The 17,501-nt window shown below is 40.2% G+C and overlaps 11 protein-coding genes across 11 annotated transcripts; 4 read left to right on the plus strand and 7 right to left on the minus strand.

Annotated features, from left to right (window-relative positions):
* Positions 1-1,968: 1,968 nt before the first annotated feature.
* On the plus strand, positions 1,969-4,734 carry LOC145701224 (tyrosine aminotransferase-like). The gene is made up of 7 exons (XM_081778452.1): positions 1,969-2,020; positions 2,070-2,593; positions 3,650-3,728; positions 3,773-4,052; positions 4,097-4,212; positions 4,254-4,549; positions 4,593-4,734. The coding sequence occupies exons 2-7, from the start codon at positions 2,280-2,282 to the stop codon at positions 4,645-4,647; spliced, it is 1,140 nt and encodes a 379-aa protein (XP_081634578.1). The 5' UTR covers positions 1,969-2,020; positions 2,070-2,279; the 3' UTR covers positions 4,648-4,734.
* On the minus strand, positions 2,710-3,304 carry LOC145701246 (uncharacterized). Its single transcript, XM_081778473.1, has 2 exons — positions 2,944-3,304; positions 2,710-2,902 (listed from the first exon to the last, which is right to left on the minus strand). The coding sequence occupies exons 1-2, from the start codon at positions 3,153-3,155 to the stop codon at positions 2,746-2,748; spliced, it is 369 nt and encodes a 122-aa protein (XP_081634599.1). The 5' UTR covers positions 3,156-3,304; the 3' UTR covers positions 2,710-2,745.
* A 1,001-nt stretch (positions 4,735-5,735) lies between the features above and the next one.
* LOC145711842 (tyrosine aminotransferase-like) lies at positions 5,736-6,424 on the plus strand. The gene is made up of 4 exons (XM_081789532.1): positions 5,736-5,835; positions 5,878-5,894; positions 6,033-6,328; positions 6,370-6,424. Exons 1-4 carry the CDS (start codon positions 5,736-5,738, stop codon positions 6,422-6,424), a joined length of 468 nt encoding a protein of 155 aa, XP_081645658.1.
* A 2-nt stretch (positions 6,425-6,426) lies between these two features.
* Positions 6,427-7,302, minus strand: LOC145701235 (uncharacterized). Its single transcript, XM_081778463.1, has 4 exons — positions 7,098-7,302; positions 6,895-7,056; positions 6,778-6,851; positions 6,427-6,703 (listed from the first exon to the last, which is right to left on the minus strand). Exons 1-4 carry the CDS (start codon positions 7,203-7,205, stop codon positions 6,637-6,639), a joined length of 411 nt encoding a protein of 136 aa, XP_081634589.1. The 5' UTR covers positions 7,206-7,302; the 3' UTR covers positions 6,427-6,636.
* A 394-nt stretch (positions 7,303-7,696) lies between these two features.
* Positions 7,697-8,156, minus strand: LOC145701257 (uncharacterized). Its single transcript, XM_081778483.1, has 2 exons — positions 8,040-8,156; positions 7,697-8,000 (listed from the first exon to the last, which is right to left on the minus strand). The coding sequence occupies exons 1-2, from the start codon at positions 8,074-8,076 to the stop codon at positions 7,711-7,713; spliced, it is 327 nt and encodes a 108-aa protein (XP_081634609.1). The 5' UTR covers positions 8,077-8,156; the 3' UTR covers positions 7,697-7,710.
* Positions 8,157-9,188: 1,032 nt separating this feature from the next.
* Positions 9,189-9,878, plus strand: LOC145711843 (tyrosine aminotransferase-like). Its single transcript, XM_081789533.1, has 4 exons — positions 9,189-9,250; positions 9,331-9,445; positions 9,487-9,782; positions 9,824-9,878. The coding sequence occupies exons 1-4, from the start codon at positions 9,189-9,191 to the stop codon at positions 9,876-9,878; spliced, it is 528 nt and encodes a 175-aa protein (XP_081645659.1).
* A 162-nt stretch (positions 9,879-10,040) lies between these two features.
* LOC145710933 (uncharacterized) lies at positions 10,041-10,765 on the minus strand. The gene is made up of 4 exons (XM_081788646.1): positions 10,561-10,765; positions 10,358-10,519; positions 10,240-10,313; positions 10,041-10,158 (listed from the first exon to the last, which is right to left on the minus strand). Exons 1-4 carry the CDS (start codon positions 10,666-10,668, stop codon positions 10,092-10,094), a joined length of 411 nt encoding a protein of 136 aa, XP_081644772.1. The 5' UTR covers positions 10,669-10,765; the 3' UTR covers positions 10,041-10,091.
* A 394-nt stretch (positions 10,766-11,159) lies between these two features.
* LOC145710934 (uncharacterized) lies at positions 11,160-11,773 on the minus strand. Its single transcript, XM_081788647.1, has 2 exons — positions 11,503-11,773; positions 11,160-11,463 (listed from the first exon to the last, which is right to left on the minus strand). The coding sequence occupies exons 1-2, from the start codon at positions 11,537-11,539 to the stop codon at positions 11,174-11,176; spliced, it is 327 nt and encodes a 108-aa protein (XP_081644773.1). The 5' UTR covers positions 11,540-11,773; the 3' UTR covers positions 11,160-11,173.
* Positions 11,774-12,655: 882 nt separating this feature from the next.
* Positions 12,656-13,345, plus strand: LOC145711844 (tyrosine aminotransferase-like). Its single transcript, XM_081789535.1, has 4 exons — positions 12,656-12,717; positions 12,798-12,912; positions 12,954-13,249; positions 13,291-13,345. The coding sequence occupies exons 1-4, from the start codon at positions 12,656-12,658 to the stop codon at positions 13,343-13,345; spliced, it is 528 nt and encodes a 175-aa protein (XP_081645661.1).
* A 162-nt stretch (positions 13,346-13,507) lies between these two features.
* Positions 13,508-14,232, minus strand: LOC145710856 (uncharacterized). Its single transcript, XM_081788563.1, has 4 exons — positions 14,028-14,232; positions 13,825-13,986; positions 13,707-13,780; positions 13,508-13,625 (listed from the first exon to the last, which is right to left on the minus strand). Exons 1-4 carry the CDS (start codon positions 14,133-14,135, stop codon positions 13,559-13,561), a joined length of 411 nt encoding a protein of 136 aa, XP_081644689.1. The 5' UTR covers positions 14,136-14,232; the 3' UTR covers positions 13,508-13,558.
* A 1,194-nt stretch (positions 14,233-15,426) lies between these two features.
* LOC145711845 (uncharacterized) lies at positions 15,427-16,655 on the minus strand. The gene is made up of 6 exons (XM_081789536.1): positions 16,505-16,655; positions 16,341-16,436; positions 16,205-16,296; positions 16,096-16,160; positions 15,945-16,008; positions 15,427-15,840 (listed from the first exon to the last, which is right to left on the minus strand). The coding sequence occupies exons 1-6, from the start codon at positions 16,653-16,655 to the stop codon at positions 15,493-15,495; spliced, it is 816 nt and encodes a 271-aa protein (XP_081645662.1). The 3' UTR covers positions 15,427-15,492.
* Positions 16,656-17,501: the final 846 nt, after the last annotated feature.

Below are 17,501 nucleotides of genomic sequence, written 5' to 3' on the forward strand. Positions count from 1 at the left end.
AAGATCTCATAGCCAGTCCCTTGATTCGAAAAATTACCATCATCCTGATGCTGAACCAGTTTGTCCGAGGAATCATCAACTACGGATTCTTATTCAACATCGGAAGCCTCAAAGGAAACATCTTCACCAACAACATTTTTAATAATTTTATGGGAATCCCTGCTTTCATCATCTGTGCTTGTCTCATAAACACGAGACTCGGCAGAATAGGAAATTTCATTTGGACTCTTTACGTAGCCGGGCTCTCTTCATTTCTTATGTAAGTTCTTTCGAGGAGGGATGAGCGTTACATAATTGTGGGAGTAGAGACTCGGTTGATTTATTTGATCGGGGGTTAATTTATCTTTTTAGCTTCTTTGGGCACCTATTCGAGTTACCTCTCTTGGTCAATATTTCTTCATATGTTGGCATGTTCGGTAAGTATAGTTATTACTTAAGGGGGGGTCGACGAGAATCGGGATTTCCGTGACCAGAAATGCGGGAAAACCTGAGCAGATAGGCAAAATCTGATTATACTGGTGGATAGAAAAGGGTTGAAAAAATCAGGCGGCGAAAACTAAAAAAAATTTTGACCAGAAAAAATCGGTCAAAAATCTCGTCAAAGTAGGGCCATTTTCGCGAAAATGCACTAATAATGGTCAATTTTTCTACAATTTTGCAAATTTTACCCCCTAAATCTAATTTTTATCAAATGATTTTAGGCTCAATAGATTCAGGAGAATCTGTAGATTCCAAAAATATAAGATTCATACCCAGACTATGGGTATAAGCGAAATTACGATCACGCCGGAAAAAATTCTCGTCGACCCCCCCCCTTAAGGACCCCCCCCGTCAACAATTTTCGAAAAATCTATTTTCGGAATTTTAAAATTTTGACCCCGGAAATGGATTCTACGGGTGAAAAAACGATTTTAGGCTTCATTTTTTGGGGGTCTATCTCGACTCTAACACCCTCAAAATCGCGTTTAAAAATTGGACTTTTTCACGAAAAATGATGAAAATGGCCTATTTTTGCTAGAAAATCAGATTTTTCTTGGTCAAAAATTGCTGCGAACAAGTTTATATGATGTTTTAAACTTCCAGGTACACTCAGAAGCCAAAATATGGCTGTTTTAAAATTTTCGATTTTTTGAGGAAAATTGTTGACGGGGGGGTCCTTAAACATGAAATTATATTAAAATATATCCTATCATTGATAGGCTATCACAGTAATGGCACTTCTATCGTGGTTAAGATAATTTAGTCATCGTTACAAATCATTTAAATTACTTATATAAAATAACAACAACGATTTTATGGTCTTCAAACAATATTAAAATATTCTAGCATCTACCGCTGCAACATCAGTAGGCTACGTCTACACCGCCGAAGTCTACTCTACAGACGTCAGAAACGTCGGAGTTGGATGCTGCTCGAGTATGGCCATGTTTGGTGCTCTTGTGTCCCCGTCCCTTGCTATTGTTGAAGATTATGTCTGGTGGTTTCCTCCTCTTTTTAATGGGCTTATTGGTAAGCTTGAAAATCAAACCCGCTAATAGCTCTGCACTTGAAGCTGTTATTGCCGGTTCCCTGTCGTTCTTGCTCCCTGAGACTATTGGCAAACCGATGACCACGACGACTGAAGAATTCATAGCGCTCTACGGAAAGCAATCGCCACCATCAATAGTCGAAAAAGACAAAAAGAAGGATGATCATCCAGTTCAAAACGGAAGCACCCCACATGAAGCGTTGGAGAATCCGAGCTTCAAAGATTCCGAACTTTAGGAGAATATTTATCTTGTGCTCTTTTTCACGAGCAACTTTTTACTGCGCGAATAAAAAATAGAAAGATCTTGTGAATTGGAAAATTCTCGGGAGAGACGGTTCGCGATTTTTATGAAGGCAGGTGGAGGGTGTGCCAAAAAGGGCGTTTTTTCTTCCCATTTCTGAGTTAATTTCCGCTCCCGAGTTTTAAAGAGAAAATTTCTACTAGAAAAAATCATCATGGATATTGGTAGACTTTTATCAGCTGTTTCCGAAGGTAAATCAACCGCAAACGATCAATTATCAATGAATCCTAAAAATTCTAGAGCTCGAGGCAATTCAACTCCGAGACTCAAGCGAGTACAAGCCGAAATACGCCAGATACATGTCGGAAATAGCACTTTTAGAGATATTTCCATAAAAAGAAGTGTTATTTTGAGTTAGACGAGATCGTTGCCAATTCCCGGACATGGCGCACACGCGAGCCCGAGTTTGTTCAGAACACGAACAATCCCATCCGACGAATTGTCGACAACATGCGTGTCGTTCCAAACGAGAAGTACCCAATGATCCCGCTCTCTATCGGTGACCCCGCGGTGTATGGCAACTTCGATCCCTCCCCAATCGCCGTTCAAGCTGTCAAAGACGTTCTTGACAACAACAAAGACAACGGCTACGGCCCAGCAGTCGGAATACCGCTGGCGAGAAAATCCATCGCAGAGTATCTGAAGCCTTTCTTCACTTACGAACCTGATGTGAACAATATTTCCTTGGCGAATGGAGCTTCCGGAGCGCTTGAATTCGCTATCACTTGTATTGCTGAACGAGGAGACAACATTCTTCTGCCAAGGTAAGTCAATAAGGAGTGGATTTTGGAGTTATCCCGTTCTCTTTCAAAATTTTTTGCAGCAAAATGAAGACTTTGAAATTACTAGTGAGGAAATTTATTGTTGGGTAAAAGGCCAAAATGTGAGTCTAAAAGTGTGGCAGTGGGTGAAAAATCTAGATCAGTCTCATGAACAGATTCGTAACGTCTATCGCAGGAGGTGCCTCTTGTTGTTGTTGTTCTTGTGGGACGGGCTGCTCTTGTCGGGCGGGTTGCCCTGCTTGTTGACGACGAAGAAACTCAGCGTATGCTCGTTGATCCCGTTCAAGGAGTCTTCAAAAGACAGTTTTCTACTGGAGAAGTTTTCGCCTTACCTTTGAGCGCTTCCGAACTCATTGGTTCCTCTGATAGCTTCTCGTCTTTGAAACCGGCGCATCATTTCTGGGTATCGAAATGCTCCTCCAAGATTTAGCCAAAGCTGAGCGATTGGGCAAACGCGATACTTCAAGTAGTCGTCAGCTGTTAGAAGGCCGCTTCTTCGGAATATCTTCATTGCTTCCACGTGGTCACGGACTAAAGCTTTCATTTTTTCCTTTATTTGGGCTTCTGATGACTCTCTAATGAGTTTCTGGATCTTTCGAACAGAAACAAATCCTCGGTTGTTCAGAAACGCTCGTCGACATTCGCGGCCTAGACGAAACCGGCGATGTGTGATGTTGTATTTCGACTTGACTTCCTTTACTGAAAAAATCGGATAATTATTGAGCATACAATTTTAAATTTACTTACGATTATCGACGGCAAAGCAGCAACATATTAAAATTTCGTGGAGACGGCGATTTTCGCGAGCATATCTATCGAGCGTGAACGCTTGCATTTCTCAAAATTTCCAACTTTCAATTTTTATCTGAATTTTTATTTGAATGAGAACTTTGATGGAAATTTGATTCTGAGTAGCCTAAAAATCTAGAGAGTTAATTTCAGTGCGTCTGGAAAATCCCGTTTTTTCATTTGAAGAAAAAATGGCTCGATTCCCTAAAACAAGGAAAACGCTTTTTCTCACTAATTTCCTAATTTTAGACCTGGATTCCCACTTTACTCAGTTCTTGCCGAAGCTCAAGGGATCAAATGCAAATACTACGATCTCGATCCTAACCGGGTAAAGAAAATAACGCATTGCGATATCAAATTTATTCTGAGTAGGATTGGGCAGTCGACTACGACAGTCTCGAAAACGCCATCGATGAGAAAACATGCGCCGTCATCTTCATCAATCCTTCCAACCCAACTGGCGCCGTTTTCAAGCAAAATCACATGGAGCGCCTGGTCGAGCTTTGCGAACAGTACAAGATTCCAATCATCGCCGATGAAATCTACGCTGGAATGACATTCCACGACTCTCCTTTTGTTTCCTTTTGCCAGGTTGCTAAGAGGATTCCCGTCATTCATGTTGGCGGTCTTGCTAAACGATTCCTTGTCCCAGGTAAAAGAGAGGAAAGTAAAGTTCATGGATTGACGGTGCTTTAGGCTGGAGAATCGGATGGTGTGTGGTCCACGATCCGATGAGCATTTTCAAAGGAAGATTGACGACCGGGATTAAAAAGCTCGCCACACGCCTTGTTGGTCCAAATAAGCTTATTCAAGTACAGTAAATAGTTGATTTTTATGTTTATGTCCTCCTAAGGCGGCGATTCCGAAAATTCTATCCATCCCCGTCTCCTGGCACAACGAACAAAATACGAAACTTGAAGAAGCTGCAGATCTCTTCTACGATGGAATCATGCAAGCTCCAGGACTCATCCCAATCATGCCGTCGGGAGCGATGTACATGATGGTCAAGATTGATTTCTCCCGACTGGAGAATTTCTCCGACGACATGCATTTCTGCCAGACACTAGTGTCGGAAAAATCCGTGTTTGTCCTCCCTGGAAGCTGCTTCGGCTTCCCAAACTTTTTCGAGTCGTTATTACGATCCCCAAGGTAATTTTTCTCCAATCTCGTCTCTTTTCAATAATTTTTGTAGGAAAAAATTCCAGAAGCTTGTCAACGAATCGTCGACTTTTGCAACGATAATGTGAAAACTGAAAGAAAGAGTAGTCTGAGAAGAACATCAGAACTTCTTGCTGGCGGTTCCGCTAATCTTTGATACTTCTGCTTTGAATTAAGAATCGCTTATTTTGAAACGAAAGCAAATAAAGACAATATCATTATAAAAAATATTTAATTTCATTTACTCTGACGACGAGAAAAGAAGATACACTGTCATTTCACATGCATGATCACTGGTCATTGATCAGTTTAATTCTCGATCGTGTTGAACCAAGGCGCAGCAATGGCAGAACAAGATGATCATAATATCGCTTATAAAAAAATTTGATCCTATTATTTGCAATTATTATTACAAACAATTATTATTATTGCATTATTCACTCACCTCAATTTAGTTCCTTCGATACTATGTTTCTCTCGAATAGCAACCCTTTGCTTCCAGGCGATATAATTTGGAAGCTAAAAAAATCTTCTTGGAAGATAATGAATTTGATCGTACGAGAATTGATGTCAAGAAGCAGATAGTAGCGAGGATAGCACTCCAGATTGGAAATTTTGGTGCAGCTTTGACCATGTTCGGGTCGGCGAGGAGTGTAGCGCCTTTGTTAAAAGCATACTTCCAAATTGAAAAACTGAAGTACCCACAACCCTTAAGTTTTTAATAATATCATAAAGTCAAAAATACAAACGCCCAAAGGAAGGTAGTAAGCACCAACATAAAGAAGACAACAAAGACATGAGTTGCCTTCTTTCAGTCCATCTTGGATTGACTGAATGACGCAGCAAGGAAAGAACATTGCTTGACAAGAAGTGCCGCATCGCCCGCAACAGCTTTAATTTTGATAATTATCTATTTAAAAGATTTTGCAAAACATGTGCCTTTAGTAAAGACTCTTTACAATATTATCAGCTCCTTAACAGTGGGTATCTAAATTGACCATCTGGAGACTTGTATTTGAACGACTGTGGCTGCTCTGATACTATAAAGGAACTTGTCTCGATACCATTCATAGTGGTCTGTAGTGAGCACATTGCAGTAGCTCTCGATGATATTCTGACTTGAATCTGAAAGTGCAAAGCGCCCTTGTTCTGCAAAGCTTATAAAATCGATTGGCGAATGACATTCAACGACTCTCCTTTTGTCTCCTTTTGCCAGGTTGCTAAGAGGATTCCCGTCATGCATGTTGGCGGTCTTGCTAAAGGATTCCTTGTCCCCGGTAAGAGAGAGAAAGCAAAACATGGATTAACGATGCTTTAAGTTGGAGAATCGGATGGTGTGTGGTCCACGATCCTATGAGCATTTTCAAAGGAAGATTGACGACCGGGATTAAAAGCTCGCCACACGCCTTGTCGGCCCAAACAAGCTTATTCAAGTAAAATCAATAATTGAGTTTTGCGTTTTTAATTTCTTCAGGCGGCGATTCCGAAAATCCTCTCGATCCCCGTCTCCTGGCACAACGAACAAAATACGAAACTCGAAGAAGCTGCCGATCTCTTCTACGACGGAATCATGCAAGCTCCTGGACTCATCCCAATCATGCCGTCGGGAGCGATGTACATGATGGTCAAGATTGATTTCTCCCGACTGGAGAATTTCTCCTACGACATGCATTTCTGTCAGACACTCGTTTCGGAAAAATCCGTGTTCGTCCTTCCCGGAAGCTGTTTCGGCTTTCCGAACTTTTTCCGAGTCGTAATTCGATCCCCAAGGTACTCCAATCTAATCCCTCCTTTTTTAATAGTTTTTATAGGAAAAAATTCCAGAAGCTTGTCAACGAATCGTCGACTTTTGCAACGATAATGTGAAAACTGAAAGAAAGAGTAGTCTAAGAAGAACATCAGAACTTCTTGCTGGCGGTTCTGCTAATCTTTGATACTTCTTTTGGAATTACGAATCGCTGATTTTGAAGCGAAAGCAAATAAAGACAGTATCATAAGAAAAATTGAGATTTAATTAACTCTGACAACGAGAAAAGTAGATACACTGTACTTTCACATGCATGATCACTGATCGTTGATTAGTTAACTTCTCGATCGTGTTGAACCAAGGCGCAGCAATGGCAGAACAAGATGATCAAAATATCGCTGAGAAATAATTTAAGTTTAATTAATTTAAAATAATTTATTTTATTTGCAATCACTGTTGGGTATTCACTCACCTCAATGTGGTTCCTTCGATTGCGTGTTTCTCTCGAATAGCAACCCTTTGCTTCCATGCGATATAATTTGGAACCTAGAATCAACTTTTTCGAAAGATAAATTTTCAATGATCATACGAGAATTGAAGTCAAGAAGGAGATAGAACCGAGAATAGCACTCCAAATCGGAAATTTTGGTGCTGCTATAACCATGTTCGGATCGGCGAGGAGTGTAGAAAGAGAGGAAGCGCCTTGATGACAAGCATACTTCCAAATGGAAAAACTGAAGTAACCAGAACCCTAAAATTTATTAAGAAGCTCATAAAATATAAGATACAAACGCCCAAGGGGAGGTAATAAGAACCAGCATAAAGAAGACACCAAAGACATGAGCTGCCTTCTTTCATTCCATCTTGGATTGACTGAATGACGCAGCAAGGACAGAACATTGCTTGGCATGAAGTACCAAATCGCCCGCAGCAGCTTTAATTTTGATAATTATCTATTTAAAAGATTTTGCAAAACATGTGTCTTTAAAATATTATCAGCTCCTAAATAGTGGGTATCTAAATTGACCATCTGGAGACTTGTATGTGAACGACTTTGGCTGCTCTGATACTATATAGGAACTTGTCTCGGTACCATTCATCGACGGAATGTTAGAAGTGTTAACGGTCTGTAGTGAGGACATTACAGTAGCTCTCGATTATATTCTGACTTGAATCTGAAAGTGCAAAGCACCCTTGTTCTGCAAAGCTTCTTAAATCGATGGCGAAGTGTTAGCGAGTCATTGCTGCATTATATATGAAGCTTTTCCGGGACGCTCTTGATTAAATTTGCATTGGAACAGCCTCTTTGATCCCTTGAATCGCAAAAGAGAACACGACAGCAGGTTAGGATTCCGACATTTTTGCTTAAAACCCATTTATTTTTGTTTGAAACAAATTTTTTCAATCACGAAAGAAAATCAAGCAGTTGATCAGTTGCAGAATCTTCGTTTTGGCTTTCGTCCTTTGCTGTTTCTTCCTCTGGAACAGACACTACTGGAGTTGTCATCTCTAACAAGCCCAGATCTGTCGATGTGGGAGAATCTTGAGCCTCTGTTTCTTTGCTTTCGACGGAAATTGGCCCAGCTTGGGATATATTTTCCTTCTGATTTTCCGGGTCTTGAAGGGTGACTGAAACATCTTGGGTGGAAGTTGGAACGTCTTCTGAGGTAATGATTACGTCAGACGAAGGTATTTCTTAATTTTAGTAAATTGAGTTGCTCTTTTTGTCCTTACCTTCAACAGGGACTGGTAGGTTTTCAACTGAAGACATGACTTTTGCAACGATAATGTGAAAACTGAAAGAAAGAGTAGTCTGAGAAGAACATCAGAACTTCTTGCTGGCGGTTCCGCTAATCTTTGATACTTCTGCTTTGAATTAAGAATCGCTTATTTTGAAACGAAAGCAAATAAAGACAATATCATTATAAAAAATATTTAATTTCATTTACTCTGACGACGAGAAAAGAAGATACACTGTCATTTCACATGCATGATCACTGGTCATTGATCAGTTTAATTCTCGATCGTGTTGAACCAAGGCGCAGCAATGGCAGAACAAGATGATCATAATATCGCTTATAAAAATTTTGATCCTATTATTTGCAATTATTATTACAAACAATTATTATTATTGCATTATTCACTCACCTCAATTTAGTTCCTTCGATACTACTATGTTTCTCTCGAATAGCAACCCTTTGCTTCCAGGCGATATAATTTGGAAGCTAAAAAATCTTCTTGGAAGATAATGAATTTGATCGTACGAGAATTGATGTCAAGAAGCAGATAGTAGCGAGGATAGCACTCCAGATTGGAAATTTTGGTGCAGCTTTGACCATGTTCGGGTCGGCGAGGAGTGTAGCGCCTTTGTTAAAAGCATACTTTCAAATTGAAAAACTGAAGTACCCACAACCCTTAAGTTTTTTAATAATATCATAAAGTCAAAAATACAAACGCCCAAAGGAAGGTAGTAAGCACCAACATAAAGAAGACAACAAAGACATGAGTTGCCTTCTTTCAGTCCATCTTGGATTGACTGAATGACGCAGCAAGGAAAGAACATTGCTTGACAAGAAGTGCCGCATCGCCCGCAACAGCTTTCATTTTGACAATTATCTATTTAAAAGATTTTGCAAAACATGTGCCTTTAGTAAAGACTCTTTACAATATTATCAGCTCCTTAACAGTGGGTATCTAAATTGACCATCTGGAGACTTGTATTTGAACGACTGTGGCTGCTCTGATACTATAAAGGAACTTGTCTCGATACCATTCATAGTGGTCTGTAGTGAGCACATTGCAGTAGCTCTCGATGATATTCTGACTTGAATCTGAAAGTGCAAAGCGCCCTTGTTCTGCAAAGCTTATAAAATCGATTGGCGAATGACATTCAACGACTCTCCTTTTGTCTCCTTTTGCCAGGTTGCTAAGAGGATTCCCGTCATGCATGTTGGCGGTCTTGCTAAAGGATTCCTTGTCCCCGGTAAGAGAGAGAAAGCAAAGCATGGATTAACGATGCTTTAAGTTGGAGAATCGGATGGTGTGTGGTCCACGATCCTATGAGCATTTTCAAAGGAAGATTGACGACCGGGATTAAAAAGCTCGCCACACGCCTTGTCGGCCCAAACAAGCTTATTCAAGTAAAATCAATAATTGAGTTTTGCGTTTTTAATTTCTTCAGGCGGCGATTCCGAAAATCCTCTCGATCCCCGTCTCCTGGCACAACGAACAAAATACGAAACTCGAAGAAGCTGCCGATCTCTTCTACGACGGAATCATGCAAGCTCCTGGACTCATCCCAATCATGCCGTCGGGAGCGATGTACATGATGGTCAAGATTGATTTCTCCCGACTGGAGAATTTCTCCGACGACATGCATTTCTGCCAGACACTAGTGTCGGAAAAATCCGTGTTCGTCCTTCCCGGAAGCTGTTTCGGCTTTCCGAACTTTTTCCGAGTCGTAATTCGATCCCCAAGGTACTCTAATCTAATCCCTCCTTTTTTAATAGTTTTTATAGGAAAAAATTCCAGAAGCTTGTCAACGAATCGTCGACTTTTGCAACGATAATGTGAAAACTGAAAGAAAGAGTAGTCTAAGAAGAACATCAGAACTTCTTGCTGGCGGTTCTGCTAATCTTTGATACTTCTTTTGGAATTACGAATCGCTGATTTTGAAGCGAAAGCAAATAAAGACAGTATCATAAGAAAAAATTGAGATTTAATTAACTCTGACAACGAGAAAAGTAGATACACTGTACTTTCACATGCATGATCACTGATCGTTGATTAGTTAACTTCTCGATCGTGTTGAACCAAGGCGCAGCAATGGCAGAACAAGATGATCAAAATATCGCTAAGAAATAATTTAAATTTAATTTATTTAAAATAATTTATTTTATTTGCGATCACAATTAGTGATTGTAGTATTACTAACCTTAATGTGGTTCCTTTGATTCCATGTTTCTCTCGGATAGCGACCCTTTGCTTCCAGGCGATATAATTTGGAACCTAAAATCACTTTTTTTCAAAAGATAACTTTTCAATAATCAAACGAGAATTGATGTCAAGAAGCAGATAGAACCGAGAATAGCACTCCAAATCGGAAATTTTGGTGCTGCTATAACCATGTTCGGATCGGCGAGGAGTGTAGAAAGAGAGGAAGCGCCTTGATGACAAGCATACTTCCAAATGGAAAAACTGAAGTAACCAGAACCCTAAAATTTATTAAGAAGCTCATAAAATATAAGATACAAACGCCCAAGGGGAGGTAATAAGAACCAGCATAAAGAAGACACCAAAGACATGAGCTGCCTTCTTTCATTCCATCTTGGATTGACTGAATGACGCAGCAAGGACAGAACATTGCTTGGCATGAAGTACCAAATCGCCCGCAGCAGCTTTAATTTTGATAATTATCTATTTAAAAGATTTTGCAAAACATGTGTCTTTAAAATATTATCAGCTCCTAAATAGTGGGTATCTAAATTGACCATCTGGAGACTTGTATGTGAACGACTTTGGCTGCTCTGATACTATATAGGAACTTGTCTCGGTACCATTCATCGACGGAATGTTAGAAGTGTTAACGGTCTGTAGTGAGGACATTACAGTAGCTCTCGATTATATTCTGACTTGAATCTGAAAGTGCAAAGCACCCTTGTTCTGCAAAGCTTCTTAAATCGATGGCGAAGTGTTAGCGAGTCATTGCTGCATTATATATGAAGCTTTTCCGGGACGCTCTTGATTAAATTTGCATTGGAACAGCCTCTTTGATCCCTTGAATCGCAAAAGAGAACACGACAGCAGGTTAGGATTCCGACATTTTTGCTTAAAACCCATTTATTTTTGTTTGAAACAAATTTTTTCAATCACGAAAGAAAATCAAGCAGTTGATCAGTTGCAGAATCTTCGTTTTGGCTTTCGTCCTTTGCTGTTTCTTCCTCTGGAACAGACACTACTGGAGTTGTCATCTCTAACAAGCCCAGATCTGTCGATGTGGGAGAATCTTGAGCCTCTGTTTCTTTGCTTTCGACGGAAATTGGCCCAGCTTGGGATATATTTTCCTTCTGATTTTCCGGGTCTTGAAGGGTGACTGAAACATCTTGGGTGGAAGTTGGAACGTCTTCTGAGGTAATGATTACGTCAGACGAAGGTATTTCTTAATTTTAGTAAATTGAGTTGCTCTTTTTGTCCTTACCTTCAACAGGGACTGGTAGGTTTTCAACTGAAGACATGACTTTTGCAACGATAATGTGAAAACTGAAAGAAAGAGTAGTCTGAGAAGAACATCAGAACTTCTTGCTGGCGGTTCCGCTAATCTTTGATACTTCTGCTTTGAATTAAGAATCGCTTATTTTGAAACGAAAGCAAATAAAGACAATATCATTATAAAAAAAATATTTAATTTCATTTACTCTGACGACGAGAAAAGAAGATACACTGTCATTTCACATGCATGATCACTGGTCATTGATCAGTTTAATTCTCGATCGTGTTGAACCAAGGCGCAGCAATGGCAGAACAAGATGATCATAATATCGCTTATAAAAAATTTTGATCCTATTATTTGCAATTATTATTACAAACAATTATTATTATTGCATTATTCACTCACCTCAATTTAGTTCCTTCGATACTACTATGTTTCTCTCGAATAGCAACCCTTTGCTTCCAGGCGATATAATTTGGAAGCTAAAAAAATCTTCTTGGAAGATAATGAATTTGATCGTACGAGAATTGATGTCAAGAAGCAGATAGTAGCGAGGATAGCACTCCAGATTGGAAATTTTGGTGCAGCTTTGACCATGTTCGGGTCGGCGAGGAGTGTAGCGCCTTTGTTAAAAGCATACTTTCAAATTGAAAAACTGAAGTACCCACAACCCTTAAGTTTTTTAATAATATCATAAAGTCAAAAATACAAACGCCCAAAGGAAGGTAGTAAGCACCAACATAAAGAAGACAACAAAGACATGAGTTGCCTTCTTTCAGTCCATCTTGGATTGACTGAATGACGCAGCAAGGAAAGAACATTGCTTGACAAGAAGTGCCGCATCGCCCGCAACAGCTTTCATTTTGACAATTATCTATTTAAAAGATTTTGCAAAACATGTGCCTTTAGTAAAGACTCTTTACAATATTATCAGCTCCTTAACAGTGGGTATCTAAATTGACCATCTGGAGACTTGTATTTGAACGACTGTGGCTGCTCTGATACTATAAAGGAACTTGTCTCGATACCATTCATAGTGGTCTGTAGTGAGCACATTGCAGTAGCTCTCGATGATATTCTGACTTGAATCTGAAAGTGCAAAGCGCCCTTGTTCTGCAAAGCTTATAAAATCGATTGGCGAATGACATTCAACGACTCTCCTTTTGTCTCCTTTTGCCAGGTTGCTAAGAGGATTCCCGTCATGCATGTTGGCGGTCTTGCTAAAGGATTCCTTGTCCCCGGTAAGAGAGAGAAAGCAAAGCATGGATTAACGATGCTTTAAGTTGGAGAATCGGATGGTGTGTGGTCCACGATCCTATGAGCATTTTCAAAGGAAGATTGACGACCGGGATTAAAAAGCTCGCCACACGCCTTGTCGGCCCAAACAAGCTTATTCAAGTAAAATCAATAATTGAGTTTTGCGTTTTTAATTTCTTCAGGCGGCGATTCCGAAAATCCTCTCGATCCCCGTCTCCTGGCACAACGAACAAAATACGAAACTCGAAGAAGCTGCCGATCTCTTCTACGACGGAATCATGCAAGCTCCTGGACTCATCCCAATCATGCCGTCGGGAGCGATGTACATGATGGTCAAGATTGATTTCTCCCGACTGGAGAATTTCTCCGACGACATGCATTTCTGCCAGACACTAGTGTCGGAAAAATCCGTGTTCGTCCTTCCCGGAAGCTGTTTCGGCTTTCCGAACTTTTTCCGAGTCGTAATTCGATCCCCAAGGTACTCTAATCTAATCCCTCCTTTTTTAATAGTTTTTATAGGAAAAAATTCCAGAAGCTTGTCAACGAATCGTCGACTTTTGCAACGATAATGTGAAAACTGAAAGAAAGAGTAGTCTAAGAAGAACATCAGAACTTCTTGCTGGCGGTTCTGCTAATCTTTGATACTTCTTTTGGAATTACGAATCGCTGATTTTGAAGCGAAAGCAAATAAAGACAGTATCATAAGAAAAAATTGAGATTTAATTAACTCTGACAACGAGAAAAGTAGATACACTGTACTTTCACATGCATGATCACTGATCGTTGATTAGTTAACTTCTCGATCGTGTTGAACCAAGGCGCAGCAATGGCAGAACAAGATGATCAAAATATCGCTAAGAAATAATTTAAATTTAATTTATTTAAAATAATTTATTTTATTTGCGATCACAATTAGTGATTGTAGTATTACTAACCTTAATGTGGTTCCTTTGATTCCATGTTTCTCTCGGATAGCGACCCTTTGCTTCCAGGCGATATAATTTGGAACCTAAAATCACTTTTTTTCAAAAGATAACTTTTCAATAATCAAACGAGAATTGATGTCAAGAAGCAGATAGAACCGAGAATAGCACTCCAAATCGGAAATTTTGGTGCTGCTATAACCATGTTCGGATCGGCGAGGAGTGTAGAAAGAGAGGAAGCGCCTTGATGACAAGCATACTTCCAAATGGAAAAACTGAAGTAACCAGAACCCTAAAATTTATTAAGAAGCTCATAAAATATAAGATACAAACGCCCAAGGGGAGGTAATAAGAACCAGCATAAAGAAGACACCAAAGACATGAGCTGCCTTCTTTCATTCCATCTTGGATTGACTGAATGACGCAGCAAGGACAGAACATTGCTTGGCATGAAGTACCAAATCGCCCGCAGCAGCTTTAATTTTGATAATTATCTATTTAAAAGATTTTGCAAAACATGTGTCTTTAAAATATTATCAGCTCCTAAATAGTGGGTATCTAAATTGACCATCTGGAGACTTGTATGTGAACGACTTTGGCTGCTCTGATACTATATAGGAACTTGTCTCGGTACCATTCATCGACGGAATGTTAGAAGTGTTAACGGTCTGTAGTGAGGACATTACAGTAGCTCTCGATTATATTCTGACTTGAATCTGAAAGTGCAAAGCACCCTTGTTCTGCAAAGCTTCTTAAATCGATGGCGAAGTGTTAGCGAGTCATTGCTGCATTATATATGAAGCTTTTCCGGGACGCTCTTGATTAAATTTGCATTGGAACAGCCTCTTTGATCCCTTGAATCGCAAAAGAGAACACGACAGCAGGTTAGGATTCCGACATTTTTGCTTAAAACCCATTTATTTTTGTTTGAAACAAATTTTTTCAATCACGAAAGAAAATCAAAAAGCTGATCAGTTGCAGAATCTTCGTTTTGGCTTTCGTCCTTTGCTGTTTCGTCCTCTGGAACAGACACTACTGAAGTTGCCGTCTCTAAAAGCTCAGATCTGTCGTTGTGGGAGAATCTTGAGCCTCTGTTGCTATGACTTCGATGGAAATTGGCCCAGCTTGGGATATATTTTCCTTCTGATTTTCCGGGTCTGGAAGGGTGACTGAAACATCTTGGGTGGAAGTTGGAACGTCTTCTGGGGTAATGATTACGTCAGAATATGGGATTTCTTAATTTTAGAAAATTGAGCTCCTCTGTTGGTTCTTACCTTCAACAGGGACTGGTAGATTTTCAGCTAAAGACGCTATATTTTCGTCCAGAACAGGTCTGTTTTCAAGGTTCAAAATAGTGCTGTCATCAATACCAGAGTTACTTTAGTCGGTTACGTCGACGATGCACAAGGAGCGTCATTAAGAAGAATCAAAGGAAGAATTATTCTTTGGCGGAAGTATGTCACGAACCGAGTCCTTTCTTCTGAAAGTTCGTTCGTCTCGAACGAGGGATTTGTGAAGCCAGTAGGAGCGTGACGTGCTGCTATCACTTCCTCGCTTTCAAAGTCGACTGCCTCGTCATACCTCGTCGTGCTCTTTTATCTTTGGTCTCTTTCTCTTTTCGATAAGTAAGTACTATTTATTTCGTATGAATAAATCGATATCAAAGGGCTCAAGTGATGTAAGATACCTTCCTCGGGATCGTCGTCATTCATTTCGTATGTCACATTATCAACACCAGCTCAGGTGGCTTCAAAGAAACTCTTTCTTGTTGATGCTCAAAAAAACTACAATTGTGCAGTTATTGAAGCGTTCCTGATACTGTCGATATTTCCACATCTCCTCCTTGATTTCCTCCGTCAAAGTTTCTGACCGTCTTCGCCGGGAAAACCGACAAGAAATAATATTCCAAGTCATATTTGTGATATCCCTTGTAGCCAGCGAACGCAGCAACTGCTATTGCTAGAATGACGCCGAAAATTGCTCCTCCACTGAGTCCCGATGCATTGTGAGGCCTTCCAGAGATAGTGACCACAACGTTTGAAACGCCTGGAAGCTTGCTCACGGCCTTTTTCAAGTTTTGAACTTCGTTTTTCGCCAGTGATCCGGAGCCGTCGGTATCTGTGAGCAGCAGCTGATATTGATCATCCTATGAAATTATTTCAGCAATTAAGTTTCAGATCGGGAATTAAGCCCGGTATACTTCGATAGAACACCTTTGTTTACGCAAATATGATATTTAAAGTAACGAACCTTTGATCTTTTCAGAACTGAAGGATCAAAGTCTTCTTCAAGCGGCGTGATTCTGGCTATAGAGCTTTTACCGGTGTTCTCGACTATCAGATTAATTACCGGTAAGATTCGTAAAGATAGTGAACATTATTTCATGCTTGATCACCGATACCTAAGCACTTCTGACGATGATACTTCACCCTTGACGAGATCCTCCAGATCCTTCCTACGGAAAGCCTACGGGAAAATAAAAAATCTCTACAGCTATTTTTATGAATTACTCCGTCGAAATCAAAAGTGATGATTCCGCCGCATACTGAGCAGCAGTGTCCGAAGGGTTCTACAGGTTCATTACAGGCAATGGCTGGTCGATCTGAAATCAAGGGTTTTTTAAGGCTTGTGTCTTTGTTTTTCCACCTTCAGTGCAATTTACTTGTCGGCAGATGAGCTCTTCAATATATGCTCGTCCATCAAAGTCGTCCTCTCGGCAAGTACACCCAGCATCACTTTGAACTCGAGTCAACAATTGATAACTGTCACAAAAGCTATTTTTATTATATTTCTTGCGACACGAGTCCCACAGTCGTGCGCTCGCACATCCACCTTTGATTCACCAAACTGAAACGGGCCAGAAACAGAGTTTTGTACATAGTTATTATAATCATCTGTTGAGGACAATCGCTCATTTCCGACGATCATAGACTCGATTTTCGGATCTGGAGTGTGCGCCATATTTGGATTTGGAATGGATGGCGGGTACTTGCTTCCTTATCTTGAGTTTTACAAAGAAAGAACTGGACTCTTTGAGGGCTTGAAAAGCGGAAATATCCATCAATCAACGTTTTATATTCAATAAATATTCTGTAGCAAGGACTCTTTGATTCAAGAGAGTCTTTAAAAACTCCATCCTGAGACGGAGAACGTCGAATCCTTGGTAGAAAACTGGACCGTGTCAGTTTGGCAAGGGAGTCTTTCTAATCATAAAGGTCTTAGAGACTGTCAAACTTGGTGACCTGGGCCCAGAGTCTCACGGACGAAAAGCGGTGCTAGTTGATCAGGCTAGTACCTGATCATTAAAGTTATGGCCTGATATTCTATTAGGTAATAAATCTGCAATGACACCATGATTTTACGGCTTCGTTATTGCGAAAATATCTGAGCGAAGACCCTGGCTATGTCAAGCATTAGCGCTGGAGCTCCGGAGACGTCCCAGTTGTTCAAGTCATACCAAGCATCAGGGCCGCCGTTGAACTTGTATTCTCCGTAATCTTGGCATCCTGAAATGGAGATGTCTGTTCCGATCACAACATCTTTTCCTTGGAATCAGGGTCTCAATATTATGCAATCGAAAGAAGAAAAAAATAGACAGACCCCGCCCTAGAATGAGCTCAGCATTCCGCGGCAAGGTCAAATCCGAAACAGTAAAGCTGACATCAACAAGGACTGAGGTTCTTACACGGGCTGATGAAACGAAGATCGATTTCTGCGGAACAGGACAGAATTTATCACCTTGCCGAATCGATCACAAAATTATGTTGTAAATGAAGAACACCAGCCTTTCATTATCTTCAAATGTTA

This window comes from Oikopleura dioica, chromosome 1 (assembly GCF_907165135.1).
Source record: "Oikopleura dioica chromosome 1, OKI2018_I68_1.0, whole genome shotgun sequence".
Taxonomy (NCBI): Eukaryota; Metazoa; Chordata; class Appendicularia; order Copelata; family Oikopleuridae; genus Oikopleura; species Oikopleura dioica.